Below are 18,944 nucleotides of genomic sequence, written 5' to 3' on the forward strand. Positions count from 1 at the left end.
AGGTTAACCATTGCTGGTTCAAAATACACTCTGTATGCAGTGACTGTATTCTGTAAATAACTTACTGTTTCATTGTATGGCTTTAGTCCTAATGATACAATTGGGATCTTTCAGCAGCTGTTTCTAGGCCATCTGGGTGGCTCAATGGGGACAATGATGGCTTTGGCCTGTGGTGTCCTGGGTTTGAATTCTGAATCAGGTAAGTATGAATGCATAGTGCCAGTGCTGAGGATTGTATGGGATGAGCAATATGGCTGGTTTTGAGGAGTATTTATGTTATGGGGGGGGGGCTCTAGTAGAGGCCTTTATATACACTAATTTAGATAAAGACAAACTTTATTACGTTTAATGTTTCTTATCGGCCATTACTTAGTGATCTGAAATCCTTCTAGGCTTCTTCCAGCACCATCATGAACATGGGTTGTATCCCCCTCTAGAGATCCACTCACTCTTACAGGCACTTAGGACTGTGACCTTCAAGTTCACCTGCACTATGATTCACATGGGATTCAAACCCATCACCTTGCGAGGGAAAAGTCAGCAGCATTACCACTGGACCGCAAGCACTCTACTAGCACTCCTCCCTCTGAACACCTACTTGAGTCCTTGAATACTGGTGATGTTCAAAAGGCAAAGGGAGAATAGAACCCTGTAACATCAATAGACCCAGTTACCACAAATCCAGCAGCTACTGCCAGTGATAAAGGTGGTTTCTTATCTCTTTTGTAGGTGCATTTACACTTGAAAGAGATAAAGCGATTGCTGGTTTGGACAAAAGGACCACAGACATAAACACATCTGTTTAGCCCCTAACCACTCAACCGGTAGCATTAAGCACCTCTTTTAACATATTTAAAAATGTTAACCTAATGAGCTTCCTAACCCATTGTTAACTAAACCCTGTCAGTGAAACACGATACCCCAGCTTTACAATCAGTTAAGCGCATAACTAGTGATGAGTTGACTTGACTACCATGCTCTGAGTCGCTGGCATCGTCGCTTGATGGATTATGAATGCAGAGGGTCCTAGACTGTGGTCCAGTGTCCATTGACTCAAAACCCAGTGACTGTATACTTAAAATGGAGCCATTAATATTTAGGCTTCTTTGAGTTTGAGCAAATTTATTTTTTTTAACCATAACTATTAATAATTTAAAAAAAGGGGTGACCATAAATATATCTAAAAAAATATTATAAAAACAGGACAAATCTCGTTTCCACAAATGTGCACAAAAGGGAGTAGAAATTATGTTTGCGCTCCAGTTCTTGAGTGTGTGTCACACTGCACAGGACACGGCTGTCCCTGCTGGACCGGCGGCCGTGCTGCTGAAGGACAGGTCCTGGCTGCGTCGGTACCAGTCTGTTCCGGTGGACAGCTGGAAGCCTGATCAGCCATTGTGGATCCATCAGTCCCAGCTTGCTTCATACCATAGTACCCCTCCCCTCGACTAACTGATCGCCGGCACCCCCATATGCTGAGCTCCAGCACCAGCAGGGGGCGCTTTGGGGCTTCCCAGGGAGTCGGTGAAGTGGAGCGAAGTGAAGCCCCCACCCCCCAGGGCTCAGTCCTCAGAGCTCTCCTCCGACTGCTCCTCATTCGTCTCTTTCCAGCTTCTCCTTTTCCTTGGCGGCTCCCCCTGGGCCTCGGGGCTGACACCCCGTTTCCTGGTGACAGTGGGCTGCTCCCCCCCCGCCCCCCCAGAGTGGCTGTCCCCCGTGCTGCTGTCAGCCCTCGTCTCCTGCTCCTTCTCCCTCCTCCTCCTCCTGTGCTTTGTCTTGCCGCTACTTCGCTTCCGCCGCTTCACCCCTCTGTCGCTGCAGCTCCTGTCGTCCGCAGAGTCGCCCGCCTTCTTCCTCTTCTTCTCTTTCTTTTTCTTCTTCTTCTTCCTGGCCGACTTCTTGGAGCGCTTGTGCTTCTCGGACTCTAGGCTGGCTTTGGTCTTCTTCTTCCTCCGCTGTACATTCTCACCGTCGCTGGACTCCTTCTCACTGAAGAAGAAGAAAAAAACAAAAATCAACTTTCAGTGCATGACTTGCTCAGAGTGTGAATTTCAGTCATTTGTAACAGCATTACCACCTTCCTCTCATTTTATAAATACCTGACATCTTCTCTAACAGAAATGCTCAGCTCCTTAAATACTTGCATAAATGCATTTATAATTTTACTGTTTTCTGAAATTGGAAAGGTACAACAGAGGTAGATGTTTTTTGTAATTTTACAGAATTAAAACATTCACTGTCAGCTACGGATAATTCCATAAATGCAACGGCAGTATATCACGCTACCAGTGACGGGTGTTTAAGGCGGACCACGCTGGCGATCATCTTTCCTTACCTGTCTGACTGGAACTCCTCTGGGTAGAGCTCTTTAAAGCCGCTGTGTCCCCACCTGAAGCACACTGCAGTGTTACCTATCGCTTACAGTCACAGCAGACACCCAAGCGTTTACACGACAGGCCCGCGTATAAGAGGCCGCCCGTCACGCACCGATCCGGGTCGCTGGCCTCGAACTCGTACAGCTTGCGGGTCCAGTACCGCGCCTCCCGCTCTGACCGCTCCCCGAGCCGGTCTTCGGAGGAGCTCCGGCCTTCGGCTGCGATGCGATCGCAGTGCATGCTGCCCCTGGTACACGCAGCAGGTGATCACACACGGGACACGCAAAGATGTGCCGAAAAATCACTGACACACACAGTTAATGCGCACCTGGCCAGGTATGCCGGGGCCGGCCTCCTGTGACAACTGCGCCCCTGAACCTGCTTTTCCATGTCGCGCAGCTTCCACATCTCAGACTCCTCCTGAATCTGACAGTCGTGGGGAGTGTTGTCTTGGCTTAAAAAAACGGATCTCAGCCATCAAGTACGAGAGTAGCAACACATGCACGAAGGCCAGTGATCTCTTGCGTCAATGAACAGTATTAAATAGTCCCTTACTAAAGATATACAGACCTTATTGTGCGCGTCCGTGTGCCTTATTACGTTTCGCAGCAACACCTTTCCCATGGGTACCCGAGACATGACGACACCTACAGGCGAAGCATAAAACATCATGTACACATCAGAAAGCCATTTTCCGCAACAAGATTGTGGGTTTAATAAATACGTCCTACAGTGCTTATGTCGGAAAGAAAGACTGTCTTGTTTATATTAATATTACATCCTATCCGGCGGACCGCTTTCATTAACGGCTTGTCCTTTGTGGCCAGGTTGAGCTAAGAGCTCTTACAAGCTCTTGTAACACCGGAAAAAAAGTTAACGTGTTTGACAGCTACAAAGTTTCTTGTATAGCCAACTTTGCCTCCATACGTGCCATTGCATCTGCAAAGTTACCCTCTGTTACTAATAAATCACTTTAAAAGGTCCTTCTTACGACTGCCGTATCTATGTATAGCTGCTGAGTTACCTGTGTGGCACTGTATCATACTAAATGGCCAGTACTAACTGTAGGGGACAAGGATGTCTACTTCAGACAGGTACTTCATTTAAGAGGATAGGAGGGATTAAAGTCCAACATACCCATTATACATTAAACCGGAATACTAACAAGAAACCAACTGGCGCTTAGGGACCTTTCGGAAGCTAACACGCTAACAGCTAGCTTTCCCTAAAGGCGTTACCGACGAACACCTTGACATGTTTGATCTCAAAAATGCAATAACATCTGTAGCGTCGTCACTTCATAAATGCAAACAACGCAGTCTGAAACCAAAATCTTACCCTTCCGCGAGAGTGATATTAATGAAGACCAGCTTTTATTATACCGAATCCAGACACATAAGACTTCCTCCCTAAGCTTGAACAGTGCGGAACCACGTGTCGTGCGATTAATCCCGCCCACTAAAAAACGATTGGCCGTCGTCTGCATTCTGATTTGGTAATCTGCTGTCAATCACTCTATCCCGGGAGTACGGGATTGGGCGACGGTGTTTCGGCTTTTAAAATTGGCTGAGTATGATGTGAAAAAGAAAAATATTGACTACTAAAATACCCAATAAGAAAAGGTGTACACGGTGTGTAGTTGTAATGGGATAGTTTTATCTTTAGAGCAATCATAACCCCCTTCTGTTTAAAACACGGAAAACACTATGCAAGATATTTAAACTGAATTTATTGCAATGAAAATATTTTTGGATTTTCCAAAAGGTTGCCCAGGCAGACAGCCTCTGCAGTCTAATTCTGTACTTTTGCTTAAAATCTGCTCTCTCGACAGGGCATTCTGTGTTTGCTCGGATCCCTCTTCTTGAGCCAGGGTTGTGACCTAATAAGGTCCACCTGAGTTGTTATTATCACAAAATAAAAGACCCTGGAGAGACTGTGGACCGGCAACAACGGCACTGTTTGGTCCATTAGTCTGTGGAGGGTTCGTAAGATGCGCTGCCGGGTTCTGGATGGTGCAAATAGAAGTTGAGACCTTTGATGGAGATTATGGAAGCCTTTGAGACCTTGAGCTCAGAGCAGAGGCAGGGACACAGACAATGTTTCTCTCTTTCTGTTGAAAATGGCTGTGGTTTCCTCCTCTCTTACTGCTGCTGGGAGCTCCAGGTGAAGTCGGTATAGGTCCTGTACCTGCAGCAGGATGTCATCCTGTGGGAAGACAGGAGGTACCTAGTAAGCAGTAGACGTACCTAGATGCACTGTGGGGTGGCATGAGACCAGCACGATGAGCATGGCTAAAACATCAGAGAAAAGCATGTCCCACTAAGATATGCACCTCCTCAAAATATCTGCAGTAAAAGCTACATATGTCTACACGGTATGTTTTAGAAATTGCGGATGTGTCACGATGATGGTGAGGATGAGGAGGATAACGAGGACGAAGGCAGCTACCTGTGAAGCCATGAGCTGGCACTGGGAGACAGAGCGGACGCCAGGCAGGAGCACGTTCAGGCGGACGCTCGCCGCCGGGCCCTCGCTCAGCGTGAGCTCGTACTCCGGCTTATGAGGCCATGCCGTCTCCGTGCTGGAGATCACCTGGATGAGAGGTGGAGTTTGGGGGCCGGGCTGCTCCAGGGGGGGCAGGACCACAGGGGGGTCATCTGCTCTGCTGCGGAGTGAGGAGATCTGCTGCAGAAGGGAGGCGCCTGTGGGAACTCGGCCTGTGGCTGACGACGGAATACAGTTATTACCTATATCGCCATTACAGCTTGAATCTTATTAGTAATAATAATAATAATAATAATAATAATAATAATAATAAATGACACTTTTATTGACCCTCATGGGGAAATTCTCTATTTTGGACTTCCTTTGCCGGTCCTATGAGGTTGGGCTCCCCCTTTGAGTTCGGTTCCTCCTAAGGTTTCTTCCTACTAGTGAGTTTTTATTATTATTGCTATGATTATCATTATTACTTGACCCAAATATAAGACAAGGATTTTTTTCCTCAAAATACATCTGAGAAATACGTCTGCTGTCATCTTATATTTGGGGTCTAGACAAAAAAGGTTGTAGATGGCACCAAATGGGATATTTTGTCACAAGCGTTTTGATTTACCGTTCTATTGATTTGCCGTAAGAGTCTGAAGGCGTGAGTGTCGCGCCAGACGTGTGAGAGCTGGCATCCCTGGCGGAGTGTGTGTTCAGCGTGTATCCCTGAGTGCCGAGTAAGTTGTTGGCTTCTCTGGCTGTGCCCCCCCCCCACCCCACATAATTCATTTGTTTTCTGAAATGTTCGCTGTTTAACACTTAGTGCAGTGGTTCCCAACCTTTTTTAACTCACGGCCCACACAGCCAAACACATATGTTTCCGCGGCCCACTGCAAAAGAATTTAAACGATCCCGCTTTTTGTGTCGGGTTAACTAAGTACTCGGAAGCAAGGCTGTTAATTGTCTTTATTGAATAAACTGGTAATTTATTTCATTATATATCAAATTATGATTTATTTGATTTTGACTAGACATTTTTTATTATATTAACAATATTACAATTTCTATTAATAATAATTGGCGGCCCCCCTGCAATACCGTCGCGGCCCACTAGGGGGCCGCGGCCCACAGGTTGAAAACCACTGACTTAGTGTAATCAGATTGCCTACAGTTGCTTTTTAAACTGTGGTTGCTGGTCAACTTATTATAAATAAGATTTGGGATTCTGAAAACTTTTTTTCCAAAAATATTTGCCAAAAAGTGGGGTGGGCTGTCTTGTGATCGGGGTTGTCTTATATTCGGGCCAATACATTATCATTATTATTATTATTATTATTATTATTATTATTAGAATTAAGGTCCCAGTCACCTCTGGTCTCTGGGGGCATTCGGCAGGGACAATGTAATATTGTGAAAATGCACTATATAAATAAATTTCATTTGAACTGAATTGAATTTTCATCTGCCGCATCTTACTCTCCCTGACACATTGGCAGTGAAGGGCAGCCACCTGCAGCAGGGTCCATGGACCTGGGGGTTAACGGCCTTGCTCAAGGGCCCCGGGTTATTCTGCCAAAACCGGGCTCAGACCGGTGAGATTCCCATCACAGGATAACCATGCAAATTCATCACAAAGCTTTCCATGCCTAGTATGACATCAGCTGTAGCTGCTTGCGTCCTGTCAAATCAGTGGAGATCGTTGCCTGCTGCAGTCTCTCACCCGTGCAGGATTTGCACCAGGCTGAACTAATCAAACGCTCATCAGCGACCGCTCTCATTCTGCTCTTCGCCTTTTCCAAGGCCTCCCAAGTGGAAAGCACTTTCAAGCAATAAAAAAACAGAACCACTAGACACAAATACAGCTTCTTCTGACAAGCTGTAGTAGCCATCAATCAGTGATCTCCTCAAATTACCTCATATTTACCTCACTATTTACCTCATTATTAAAATGACCTCATTATTGCTCACCGGCACCTTGGTGTTAAATTACATTGTTCTTATCCTGTAGTTTCTACCCTCTAGTCATTTCATATACTTACACATATTTATATTTGATTCTGTTCTTCTGTACATATACATAAATAATACTTTACATCTGCTTAGCTGTATATTTGTTGTATTTACTGTATTTTTATCAGTATATCCAAGTCTGCACATTTCATACCAAGTAAAATTCCTTGTGCATCTTCATGATTGGCGGATAAACCTTGATTCGGGTTCTGTTACCTGGGGCAACGGGCCGCCGTGAGGAGGCGAGGCGCTCATGCAGACCCCACATGCTTCCCATCAGGTTGGTTTCGGTGACCGAGCAGCCCTGCGACACCTGGAGGCCGTGTTGCTGCTGCGCAAAGTCCACGGCCAGCCGGGCCAACCGTGCACGCCGGCCCTCTTCCTGCTCTCCATGCAGGACCTCAGGGTTGAAGGCCACATCCAGCAGGTAGTACGTTTCTATGGGAAGAGGAGAGGGCCGGACCATGGCTGTCAATCGACACCGGCTGCTTCCTACTCTCTGTAGGTGTGCTTTCTGATTGGCTGATTTGCAGGGTGCATTTAGGATATGCAGAGGCAAATTCAGTTTCAAGTGTCATGGTCATGTGTGTAAACACAGTGAAATTCTTATGCTACAGTTGCAGGGGGGGGAGGCAGATGCTTGGGTAGATGGGACAAACATCAGTGCAATACTGGCCAAGACAGTGCAAGAGAAGATAGTATATTATAATAAGTAGTGCAATATGGGGATGATACAGCTAAGCAGGATGTACAAGTTGATAGAATCTAAAGTGTTAGAAACATGCAGGAAGTACATTGATAAAACAGGATTGTGCAATACAGTGGTAGTAGGATGGACAGGCACAGTTTGTTGGTTGCTTGGCAACCTGAAGCGAGTGTGGCAGGTGGGAGCATAATGACCAGTGGGCTGGAAGTACAAGAGCTGAGACCCTGCTGGATGAAATCATGACATACCCAGGCCGTCTGAGACTGTCTCCAGCCTCCCCCCGCACACAGGCACGGCGTGGGCCGGGGAATCCGGCCGGGGGACCCGCTTCCAGCTGCACACGTTGATGTACAGCACCCTCTCCTCTGGCTCCTGCCACACACTCACCATTACTTACTGTACTTGTGTCCAAATCCTGCAAAGCCACTGACTCCGCTGGTTTTAGACCGGCACCAAATCACAGTATCACAGCACTCAGCACTTGCTCTACCGTTAAAAACACCATTTAACATATACAGCACTGCAGCAGGGCTGCCAACTTCGGTCAGCTGGCTGCGGTGTGATTTTCAAATCCTGACAAGTCTCACATGTGTTTCTGCGCTTATGCACACACATGCACACGCACTTACATGCATGTAACAGTTTTATTACCTCGCAAAAAGCATGCAGGGTTTGCAATTACCCCAACACTGTTGATGCGTGAGAGCTGCCAGTGCTACTGCAGTTAAATTCAGCGTGAGAACTGCCACAGCAGCTTAGATCTGCAGCACTGTACCAGTATCATACCAGTATCCGGGTCCGCAGGCAGTACTTGGGCTCGGGCCGTGTGCAGAAGTCGGCGCCCTCCTGGAGCTGCCGGCGGATAAAGGCCCGGTAACCCTCCGGGTCGCTGTCAGCCATGTCGTCCAGCATGGCCCACAGCTGCTCAGCTGGAGCCCCCATGTGCATCCTGCTCACTGCCGCTAAAACGGTCAATGGAAAAAAAAATAGCACTATTTAATAGCTACAGTCAGATACAGATGACAGTGCAGTACTGTGCAAAAGTCTTAGGCAATCAAACATATTTGAAGCTATTTATCTGGGTAGTAGGTGCACATTTGCTCAGAACAACAAAAAAAAAAAACAATTTATCATTAGAACATGTGCAAATTAAGAGTGACACAATAAAACCAGTATAAATTTCTTCTGTTCTCCAAAAAGTTACTGACATGTTGGATGGCTACAGTAGATATACAACGCTTCAGTTCCCAAACCTCTCCTCAAGGGCACCCCAATCATTCCATGCATTTGTTAAATTTCACCAGCAGCTCACTTAATCCATTAATTAATTAGTTAAGAAAAGTCGATGAGATATTGATTAGCTATATGAGGTGTGCTAACTGTAGATTGTGGATTAAGTGAGCTGTAGTGTGGTGGATGGTTGCTACAAATACTGGAATGATTTTAACATAAGTTTTGAAATGGCCAAGCTAAAACATTCTGACAAGAATAATAAGCGTAGTTTTATCGTACGGCGTTAATTAATTATGATCCGTGCAGCCGACGCAAATCCCGACTGAGCTTAGCATGTAAACTAACTGGCGCACCAAAGACCGCCGCTAACTAGTCTTCACTGAACCTAACTGCTAAGTTACCAACCCAGCAAATGAATGAATTTCACACTGCAATGAAAGCCAGCACGATAAATTCTCAATATCAAATTGTAGTGAATAATACAAAACCTTTAGCTTGTTTACACTGGTTAATGAGTTTACATGTGATTTACTTACCTATTTTTATTCTCCAAGTAACGTACGGTCTGCTCGGCTACTGTTAGTTGTTCCCGTTACCATAGAAACGGGAGGGGGGGGGGGGGGTTGGCAGGGGGTATTCAGAATGCGGGACAAACGGCACTCGCCACTTCCCGGAAACGTGAAACAGTAATAACTCACGCCAGATCCGACTGTTACGTGTAAGACCGTTTTTATTTATACTTGTTTCCGTACAGCCAGAATTTCAGAGGATAGAATTTCTGACCCCAGAAGAAACTTTAGTTTCTTCAATCCTAAAATGTACCAGGATATTTGACCAATATTTATAAAATATATTTGATTATTATTAAATAACCTGTGTCTTCACAGTTACAATGAAATATAAAAGAATCATACATACATTCATAACTGTTGAAAATAAAATATCACCACAACTAGGATCTTTTCACAGGAAATACAAAGTAAGTGTAATGACTGGACGGGAGGGGGATCCAAGCGGTGAACAGTCTGGAGTTCGCTGCTGGCGTATCAGTACATTCATGCATGTGACTAATAAGAAAAAAAAAATCTTGAATCTTGTGATGCAGGACAAATAAGCCTGAAGGAGAACCAAAAACCAAGAAAGCCAGTGGGACAGACAGGAGTCAAAAGCCAAAACCACATCATAAGACAAATAATGTAGTGGGATACTCAATAGATAAGAAGAGGTTCATTGATAAAGCAGGTCCTTTTAATCCATGATAGGCAGGTGGATGAGCTACAGGTAATCAGGTGACCCACCTGGGCGTGGCTCGATGCGGGCATGACAGGGAAATCCACATTTTTCTGCCTTTAATGCACTTCAGGAAATTCCTTGCATATCTGGCCCACAATTACAGCACTGAGGCTGGACAGGATGAGATCAGTGATTCATGAATAGAAATGATTACAGGAAATTGCAGTTGCTAATTTAGGGTAATTTTTTCTGGTTTGGTGCATCGGTCTTCATCAGGGTGTAGTTCTTGCTTCTTGGGTCACCTGACAGTCTGTCCTGAGAAAACCTCTCCGTCTCAGCAGGGAGGCACCACCACGAACTCAATCAGGTGCTGCTGGATCGAACACAAAAACCGGCCGTCCTCACTGAGGTCTTCATGCGCTGGCGTTGTCCTCTTCAGTGACTCTGACATGGAAAACAGGATGTTTCAGTGAAAGCATCGCTGCATACAAATGTAATATGATGCAGAAATGCAAATATATCAGCTGCGGGGGGGGGGGGACCTGGCCTGGGGAGTGAAAGTTTTGCATGTTCAGCTTATCAACTGCTGTGGAGGAGCCAGGATTCACTGAACCAATCTCTCCATGAATGATATACAGTGTGTACCATCATAAGTCAGCAACACTGCACTGTGTTCATTATCATTGGGAAGTATTATGAATGAATGAATGAATGAATGAATGAATGAATATTACATTTTATGGCATTTTTCGATACACCCAATGCGCTTTACAGAACCAATGGGGAGCCACTACAACCACCACCACTGTGTATCTCATATCTGTTTCATTTAGAAACTCTGCATTTTTATGTTAACCGAACACAAAGGCGTCAACCTATGGAACATTAGACTGAAAATACGCACACAAATACCTGCAAGATACCCCCAGCATAAAAACAGTCTGGACAATACGTGTCAATTCAGGTATGTTTTGTTGTATTATGTAAAAAGAAAAAAAGAAAAAAAACTTAGTTTGATAGAATGTCCATCCTCATTCTTATTCCTGTTTGAGATTATAGTTTTGAAATGACATTCCTCATTTCAAAGGTCTGCGAGTGCTGGCGATGTCCTCTTCAGTGACTGACATGGAAAACAGGATGTTTCAGGAAAAGCATCGCTACATATGAATGTAATACGATGCAGAAATGCAAATGTATCAGCTGGGAAGGCAGCCAGTCTGCAGCAGTACACTCACCACACAGTGGCTAAGTGGTGAAGGAGCAGGAGAGAATTCACCAGTTAGATATAGGGGATGATTAGGAAGCCAGATATGAAAGAGCCACAGTGGCCAATTTAGGCCAGGCCTCAGGGTACCAGCCCTGCTCTTTCAAAGGATCTTTTATGACCTCAGAGAATCAGGACCTCAGTTTTACGCCTCATCTGAAGGACACGCCATTTTTACAGCACAGTGATGTGGACACTGTGTCCCTGCACAGGGGCATTGGCATCCACACAGACCACAGGATGGGCTCCCCCTGCTGGTCACATCAACACCTCTTGCAGCAGTAACCCAGCTTTCCTAGTTGGTCTCCCATCTATGTACTGGCCAGGCCCAAACCTGTTTAGCTTCAGGTGGATGACCTGCTCTGAGCAGCAGGTGGTGCAGCTGCTGATAATTATGCCGAATAAATGACCTCTATCATTGAGGAGATTTCGAGGCTTTATGAAGTCCATGTTACCTCCATGGTGTTGTATATCCAGTCCAGGAACTCGACCACCTTGCTATAGACGCCGGGCTGGTTGGGTTCAGCACAGCCTGTCCCCCAGCTGATCACGCCCACGAGCCTCCACATGCCATCTTCCTGGCACACCAGCGGCCCCCCGCTGTCCCCCTGGGGAGGGTGACAAAAAGTGCGGCGTGTCCCCGGTTTCCCATCGCGTCCTCGGTGACACGGTGTCAGCAGTGTGACTTTATGAGACGGAAGCGTGGAAGCGGTAACATACACTGTACCACCGATGATATTCTGTCACTTCAGCTGATCGCACCAGTCTTGGTAAATGCAGTGATCAGACTCGGGTTCACAGATCCCAACTCACCTGGCACGTGTCCACCTTGCCTTCTGTGTATCCGGCGCACAGCATTCTGGGAGTGATCTCGCCATTGTACATGCAGGAGCTGTTGCACTTCTTCATGCTAATTAGGGGCACCATGGCCTCCTTAAGAGTGTCGGGGATATGAACTGCAGCAGAGGAAAGGACATCTGTAAGGAGAAGTACATATAAATAATACTGCAATCATTACTCTTACACATGGAGAGTATGGCATGACGGGTTTAGATATACAGTACCCGTCAAAGGATTTAACACACTAAGCCGCCTACAAATGATAGTGATAGTGTCGCATCACATGACCTGGGGCCTCATGTATAAACGGTGCTTACGCACGAAAATGTTGCGCACGCCCGTTTCCACGCTCACATCGAGATGTATAAAAACTAAACTTGGCGTACCGCCACGCACATTCTCACGGCAACCCCAGACAAGGCGTACGCAAGTTTCTGCTCGATTTGGCAAAATGGAGGCACCTACTGGCAAAAGAGTGCTACTGCAGTTTCACTGTGTCAGACTCGCATTCATGACGCGGTCTGCATGAAATACACCGAAATTATTTGGCCATCCGTCACCTGATCGTAATCAATCTGTGACAATAAAACGGTGCAGGGAAAGACAAAAAATATTCCAACCATGGCTGCTCTTGCATTGTTAGAGGACATTGCAAATGGAAGAGTCAGAATAGAGCTCGTATTCAGGGATCATATACTGATTTCCTGGCCCATGATGATGACTGGCTTCTTAGTCGATTCAGATTTCCAAGAGCAATCCTTTTGGAGCTGTGTGCTAAACTGGGGCCAGCATTACAAAAGCAGACGATGAGGAATTGCGCTATAGGCTACCTGTTCCTTTACAAGTTCTGTCCACTCGCGGGTTCTTAGCCACAGGTGCTTTTCAGCGAGAACTTGCGGACTGATCGGGTATTTCTCAGTCAACACTGAGTCGCGTCATGCCGGTGTTGTATGGGACGGCAAAATCTGCTTGTCACCCAGATACATGGGCGTAATTTCCAGGGGGGTCATGACCACCTCCCCCCAATAATCATGTTTCCCCTGTCATGGGTGGAGACTTCCACCCCTCGCCCCCCCCCAATGTTCCAGCCAAAGTTACGCCCTTGCCCAGATATATAAAATTTCCTTACACTGTGGTTGAACAGGTAAATATTAAAGTGCAATTTGCAGCGATGTCCAGTTTTCCCAACGTAGACGAAGCTATCGACTGCGCGCACATTGCTTCAGAGAACGAATTTGCTTATGTAAATAGAAAGCTCGTTTTTTCACGTCGATTTTAATATCCGACCACTCCTTTTTAATTTCGGCCACCGTGCGAATTTTGGAACCAACACTTTTAACTGACTCCGCCACGCTGTGCCACTCCGTCAACTTTCGTTTATTGCTGATGCCACTTATACCACCAAATAATATCACTTTTCTTTTCTCGATTTCTGTTAACATGATCTCCACTTCGCACTCGCAGAAATACTTCTTTTTCCCTCGTGGTTTGTCCATTGTTGTTTAAGAAAAACATAGAACAAAGCGGGCATTTATACAGATTTACATATGCAAATATACATAAATATGGGCGGGTCGGGGGAGTGGCTGTAGGCTCGTTCACGTACGTAAAATTTCACGCTCATTGGGATTTATAAAGGGAATGTGCGTAGATCTGTGCTTACGCACAGTTTTATGCATCTGGATTTTTTCTTGCTTACGCACATTCCTAGTTTTGTCCGTACGCCATGTTTTAGTGTGAATTCTACGCACGTTGTTATACATGAGGCCCCTGGTCATCTGATCGCTATACAGTACAGATGGTTTTGAAGGAGTTTGAAAAAGGAAAAGTGGCTAATGAGTGCACAGAATTTATGTGGGAGCTCCTTCAGGACAGCTGGAAGAGAATCCCAAGGGGCCACCTTATGGGACAATTAGGGTTAAGGGCCTTGCTCAAGGGACCAATGGTGGGATCACACTGTCGACCCAGGGATTTGAACCAGCAACCTTCTGAGTCCAAACCCGTAGAGATGCCCTACCACATCAAATTTTTTTTTTTATACATTTTTGTTCAGTGCATAATTCATATATGTTATTTTAGAATTCTGATGTCTTTATCATTATTCTGAAATATAGACAATAGTACATATTCTGAGGGTAGGTGTCCCCAAACTTTTGACTGGTACTGCATATAGATCCAGAATGGCGGAGCAGCAGGATTTGATGGGACTGTAATTGCGGTTCATGCCTGTGGTGATGTGTCTAGACGGTGACGCACCATCATCTGGGCTGGTGTGGCCCCAGCCTGAGACCCAGCACTGTGTGCCCCCGGGAAACTCCTGCTCATACCGAGGGAGACACACCGGCCTCACGGTGTCTGTGGGAACCACAAGAGGACGAGCAGCAAAGTGTGTGAGGGTTTGTCCTTGTACATCTGCATGCACAGATCCTCTGTGCTACTCGCCACGAACGACCGTCCTTGTCACCGGTAAAATTCAGCGGCGTCTTCAGTTTCATCAGGGCAACATCGCTGTCGTGAGTCCTGTGGTTGTAGTTCTTGTTCCAGATGATCTTCTCCACTAAGTGTCCGGTGTGCTGGGACAGCCTGCCTGAGCTTCGGGTCACCATGCCGGCATACACGACCCAGCCAGGGGGGAGCCTGTAACTTTGGGCCAGAAACAGAGCCGACATGAGACCTGCTACCCGCATCTGTGCATTTACTCACATTTCTGGCTATAATTTCCTACCCTGAGCCACTGAGCCATCGGCCGTCCATGTGCACACAGTGTGCAGCAGTCAACACCCACAGCCTGGTGATGATGGACCCTCCGCAGGTGTGCTGCTCATTGTAGTAGAGGCTGACCTGCCAGGGCCATCTGCCCAGCGGGGCCTCATGCCCCCCGACAATCCTTGGCAGTTTGGAGTATGTCCCACACTCTCAGGGAAGAAACAGAACAGGAGCAGCATGAACGAGAGAGCAAGGGCATTATTGAGGAGAACACGATTTCTGAGATGGGCACTCTTTTCTGTTTTGGCTTATCTATCCATCTTACATAATCACTAATCCATTAAGGGGTATGATAAGGCTGGAAGCAGAAGGTACCAGGCAGGAGCACCATGGACTGGATGTCGGTCCATTGCAGGTCACACACAATCAGGCTAGGGGCAAGTTAAAAACCGTTCAGCGAAACTGAAAAAGCACTTGGAGAAAAGCTATGCAAACACGGGGAGAGTATGCCGAGCCCACTGACACAGAACTAGCGATGTACTGTAAGGGCTCCGTTTGAGCCGCCTTGTAATCTTGCGTATTTTCACGTTTTATTTCATTACTTACCGAAGCATTTCAAGGCTATGATCTTGCCAGATATGCAGCTCTCACTTAGGAAAAAGAATGAAACAGAAAATTATGGACATTCTCTCAAAGTTTATTGTTTTTTGTTTTTTTTTTACATAATACAACAAAACATACCTGAATTGCCAAATATTCTCCGGACTGTTTTTATACTCGGGGGTAATCTGCAGAAACCCCTGTGTGTATTCGGGTCTGACGTCCCCCAGGTTGACGCCTTTGTGTTTGGTTAACCTGGAAAGGCAGAGTTCCTGAATGAAGCAGACAACGTGAGCCAGGAGCTGGCAGAAGCGGCACAGCGCCCACCTCAGGTAGCCCAGGCGCCGGCAAACCAGCGTCCCCAGGGAGGCGTTAAAGCTCTCGTAGCAAACGGGCAGCCAGGCCTGCAGCTCCTCCAGCTGGATCTCCAGGAGGGAGTTCTCCGGGCTGATTCTGTAAAACACTGAAGTGCAGCGTTTGTGGATGGTATTCATCCGCTAAAAGGTGGGGGCGACCGTGGTGAGACCCGGCCGAACAAAGCTGGCAGGGCTTCTGTGAAGGTTTCCTGAAGAATTAAAACGTCATTGAAGAATTAAAACGTCATTGTCGGAATGGCCAACACACTGACCTTTCCTGGTGTCTGCCGCGGAGATGTCCTCCGTCACATTGCAGAAGGATGTCTCCTTAGCATTCCCCAGTCCAGTCGGGCTCTGACCTGTGTCGGTCCTAAGAAGCCCTTCAACTGCTGGTGAAAAAACAGCGATATACGTGTCTTACCTTTGTGCGACATGTATACTGTATAAGATTTGAGTTTTAAAAATCAGCCTTTTGGATTAAATACACTCCACACTTATAATTGTGGAAACACCGAGTTTCTTACCTAGAAACCACATTCCAACAACAACACCGCCGAGCAGCCCGACAACACAGACAGCAGCAAGAACTCGTACCCACTTCTGGGCTGTGATCTTGGCAGCACCTGGGAAACATTCACACATTTTCACCTCCTGTTGTCCTAAGTGATTTGCAAATCAGTTTAAAAAGTCAATAAAAGCAAAGCACTTAAAAACAATCATATTGTCTACAACACGCATTATAACACAAGCAACGTCGCCCTCTTCTGGAGAAGAAGTGAATTACACAAACACAATGACAGGGCGACTCGCCTTGGTCCGGGGGCGGCACCTCCCTCAGCCAGGCTGGGTCTCCATGGGATGGGCCGGCCGCAGTGGTGAAATATTCCGGCTGCTGCTTCACGGACAGCGTGTCCGAATCCACACTCTGGGTGAGATAAATGTTAGTACTGTGCCATTCCGGTTAAGGACCTCAGCTAAAATGACTCTAGGCTTTTCTCCTAAGGGGCTGCAAGGTGAGAGTCCGACCATTGCAGGCTACGCCAAACTGGGCTACGCATGAAAAAATAATACGTACAAATTATTATTACATACTGATATGATTAACACGATGCACATTTTACAATATAACTTTACAATATAATTTAATTGGTAACACTACTTGATGTGGCACAAATACTTAGCAATAACTCGGTTACTACTGAAGGACAAATTACGAACAAATCAATAACAAATATACTTGCCACTTGAGATAAAAGATGCGTCACAATTCGTTAGTGGTCAACAAACATGACATCACTACGTCACTTGTGTTATTCATTACTTGTTCCTCGAGTAGTTAAAGGTTTACAAAATTAACAGATATACTAAAAAATATAGGGTGCCACTTTATAATAAGGCTACCCATATAATGAGTTCATGAATGGTTTATAATCTGGTTATTAATTAGGTAGTAACATTTTGTAAATTATTAATAGATAATTTTAAGCAAGTTATAACAGTTAAAAGTTCTTTTAATTAATGAGTTACTACCATTTACAAGTGGCAAAAGGGAGCCTTATTGTAAAGTGGCACTAAATATAGCAAGTGCTTCAAATAAAACATGCTTCAGGATGTATTCATGATTAATTAACATGAGATCATATGTAAGAGTTTGTGGCTAATTAATACATTAATACATACTTTAAAACGGTGGCTTTTCAAGCTACAAGCTACTTATGATTAAAAGTAGCTAAGCTACAGCCAAACTATTGTTTTAATATAGTATAGTCAGCTACACTACAAGCTACAGAGAAAAAGTAGATGTAACTACATCGAAGTTATTTCATTCAGCTACGCTACTGATAAGCTACAGAAAAAGTAGTTAGTGGCGTAGCTAATTTTAGTTAGTTACTCCCCAACACTGTACGTAACAGCATAATAGCCTACTATACCCATATATATTGTTTCAACGTTTAATTATAGTTAAATGCGCTGAATTATGGTCAGTGCGAAATTATCAACGTTGAAACTGAATTGATTTTTGGTCAGATTTTCAATATTGAAAAACTGATGGTGGCAAAACCTTGATTCAGTGTTGATATAAAGTGAAACACTGAAGATCAACGTTTTTTCGACCTTTTTGTCTGATATGGAATCAATGTCATTTCAACGTATGTGTACTATCTGGGTATATTATTTGTGACCCGTCAAGTAAAGTGGTACCATTTCATTTTATTAAACTCAAATATTATACTCAAATAGCGGGCACCTCTGCAGCTGCACCCCGGTAAGGCCGCCTGTGAGCCCAGCTGCGCTGTCAGCCTTCCCCGTCACACACACACATGTGCGCACAGTAACAGCCGCTGTTCAGTCGCGGACAGGTGACAGCGCTGACCTTTGCTTCACACACCTGCACCGTCCCTTGCCTCATTTTCACCCAATGCATTAAAACTGTGACTGTAATTTTCTTCCACCAATCGTCGAATATGCAATATTGTATATGATTTTAACGCATTTTACACAGAATTATGCAGTTTAGCTAAAAACCAGTCTCAATGTAATATCAATGCAAGTTATGCAACACAATCCAATGCAAGATTACAAAGTTAATTGTAATACTGTGATATTCATGTGCACGATGGTTTATTTTTAATACAAATATATAAAGTTTGTATAAACCCACGTAAAACATTTTCGAACAAACGTATAATTCCCGCGACCTCTGTAACTAACGTAACACTTCTACGTACAGATGCTCCATGTTAGCATGCACCGCTTAATCTACTTAATTAAATAAACGGAATTTCGTGTAAATAACCTAAACTCTTTCATGCTGAAGAGTATCATAATAAAATGTTCGCAAAGTGCACAGGCAGGTAAGCACAAACCACACCGCTAGCATTACGGATACAAATACACGTGTCATTAATTTATGTACTGTAAAGTTTTGTAAAAGGCAGAGAGTGGATCGCGGTGCCGGTTTACCATGTTTGCGGGGCGTGAAGGCTCTCCTGGACGGCGGTAGGATGAGGCACACTGCGCTGCCATTTAGCACAGAGCCACTCTGGATATTCTCCGTGCAAAAAGACCATGAGGTCAGCAGCGGAACAGAGAATGAACCTGTTGTTTTGCCAAGGGGTCATGGGGCCTACCCA

The 18,944-nt window shown here is 45.4% G+C and overlaps 3 protein-coding genes across 5 annotated transcripts; all 3 read right to left on the bottom strand.

Annotated features, from left to right (window-relative positions):
- Positions 1-1,018: 1,018 nt before the first annotated feature.
- On the bottom strand, positions 1,019-3,938 carry nkapd1 (NKAP domain containing 1). The gene is made up of 6 exons (XM_023825997.2): positions 3,714-3,938; positions 2,946-3,022; positions 2,704-2,801; positions 2,488-2,622; positions 2,336-2,389; positions 1,019-1,989 (listed from the first exon to the last, which is right to left on the bottom strand). Exons 1-6 carry the CDS (start codon positions 3,859-3,861, stop codon positions 1,563-1,565), a joined length of 939 nt encoding a protein of 312 aa, XP_023681765.1. The 5' UTR covers positions 3,862-3,938; the 3' UTR covers positions 1,019-1,562.
- Positions 3,939-4,084: 146 nt separating this feature from the next.
- Positions 4,085-9,403, bottom strand: LOC111851253 (PIH1 domain-containing protein 2). 2 transcript variants are annotated; one of them, XM_023825996.2, is made up of 6 exons: positions 9,348-9,403; positions 8,365-8,540; positions 7,827-7,950; positions 7,089-7,310; positions 4,824-5,098; positions 4,085-4,580 (listed from the first exon to the last, which is right to left on the bottom strand). In XM_023825996.2, exons 2-6 carry the CDS (start codon positions 8,524-8,526, stop codon positions 4,446-4,448), a joined length of 918 nt encoding a protein of 305 aa, XP_023681764.1. In that variant the 5' UTR covers positions 8,527-8,540; positions 9,348-9,403; the 3' UTR covers positions 4,085-4,445. The 2 variants fall into 2 exon arrangements, with proteins under 2 accessions (XP_023681764.1, XP_072557579.1); XM_072701478.1 differs by lacking the exon at positions 9,348-9,403 and adding an exon at positions 8,787-8,836.
- A 206-nt stretch (positions 9,404-9,609) lies between these two features.
- Positions 9,610-16,436, bottom strand: tmprss5 (transmembrane serine protease 5). 2 transcript variants are annotated; one of them, XM_023826196.2, is made up of 11 exons: positions 16,335-16,436; positions 16,083-16,199; positions 15,782-15,917; positions 15,596-15,709; positions 15,461-15,504; positions 14,874-15,063; positions 14,613-14,791; positions 14,405-14,503; positions 12,122-12,264; positions 11,764-11,916; positions 9,610-10,488 (listed from the first exon to the last, which is right to left on the bottom strand). In XM_023826196.2, the coding sequence occupies exons 1-11, from the start codon at positions 16,345-16,347 to the stop codon at positions 10,480-10,482; spliced, it is 1,197 nt and encodes a 398-aa protein (XP_023681964.1). In that variant the 5' UTR covers positions 16,348-16,436; the 3' UTR covers positions 9,610-10,479. The 2 variants fall into 2 exon arrangements, with proteins under 2 accessions (XP_023681964.1, XP_023681963.1); XM_023826195.2 differs by having other exon boundaries at positions 12,122-12,285.
- Positions 16,437-18,944: the final 2,508 nt, after the last annotated feature.

The sequence above is a fragment of the Paramormyrops kingsleyae genome, chromosome 17, assembly GCF_048594095.1.
Source record: "Paramormyrops kingsleyae isolate MSU_618 chromosome 17, PKINGS_0.4, whole genome shotgun sequence".
Taxonomy (NCBI): Eukaryota; Metazoa; Chordata; class Actinopteri; order Osteoglossiformes; family Mormyridae; genus Paramormyrops; species Paramormyrops kingsleyae.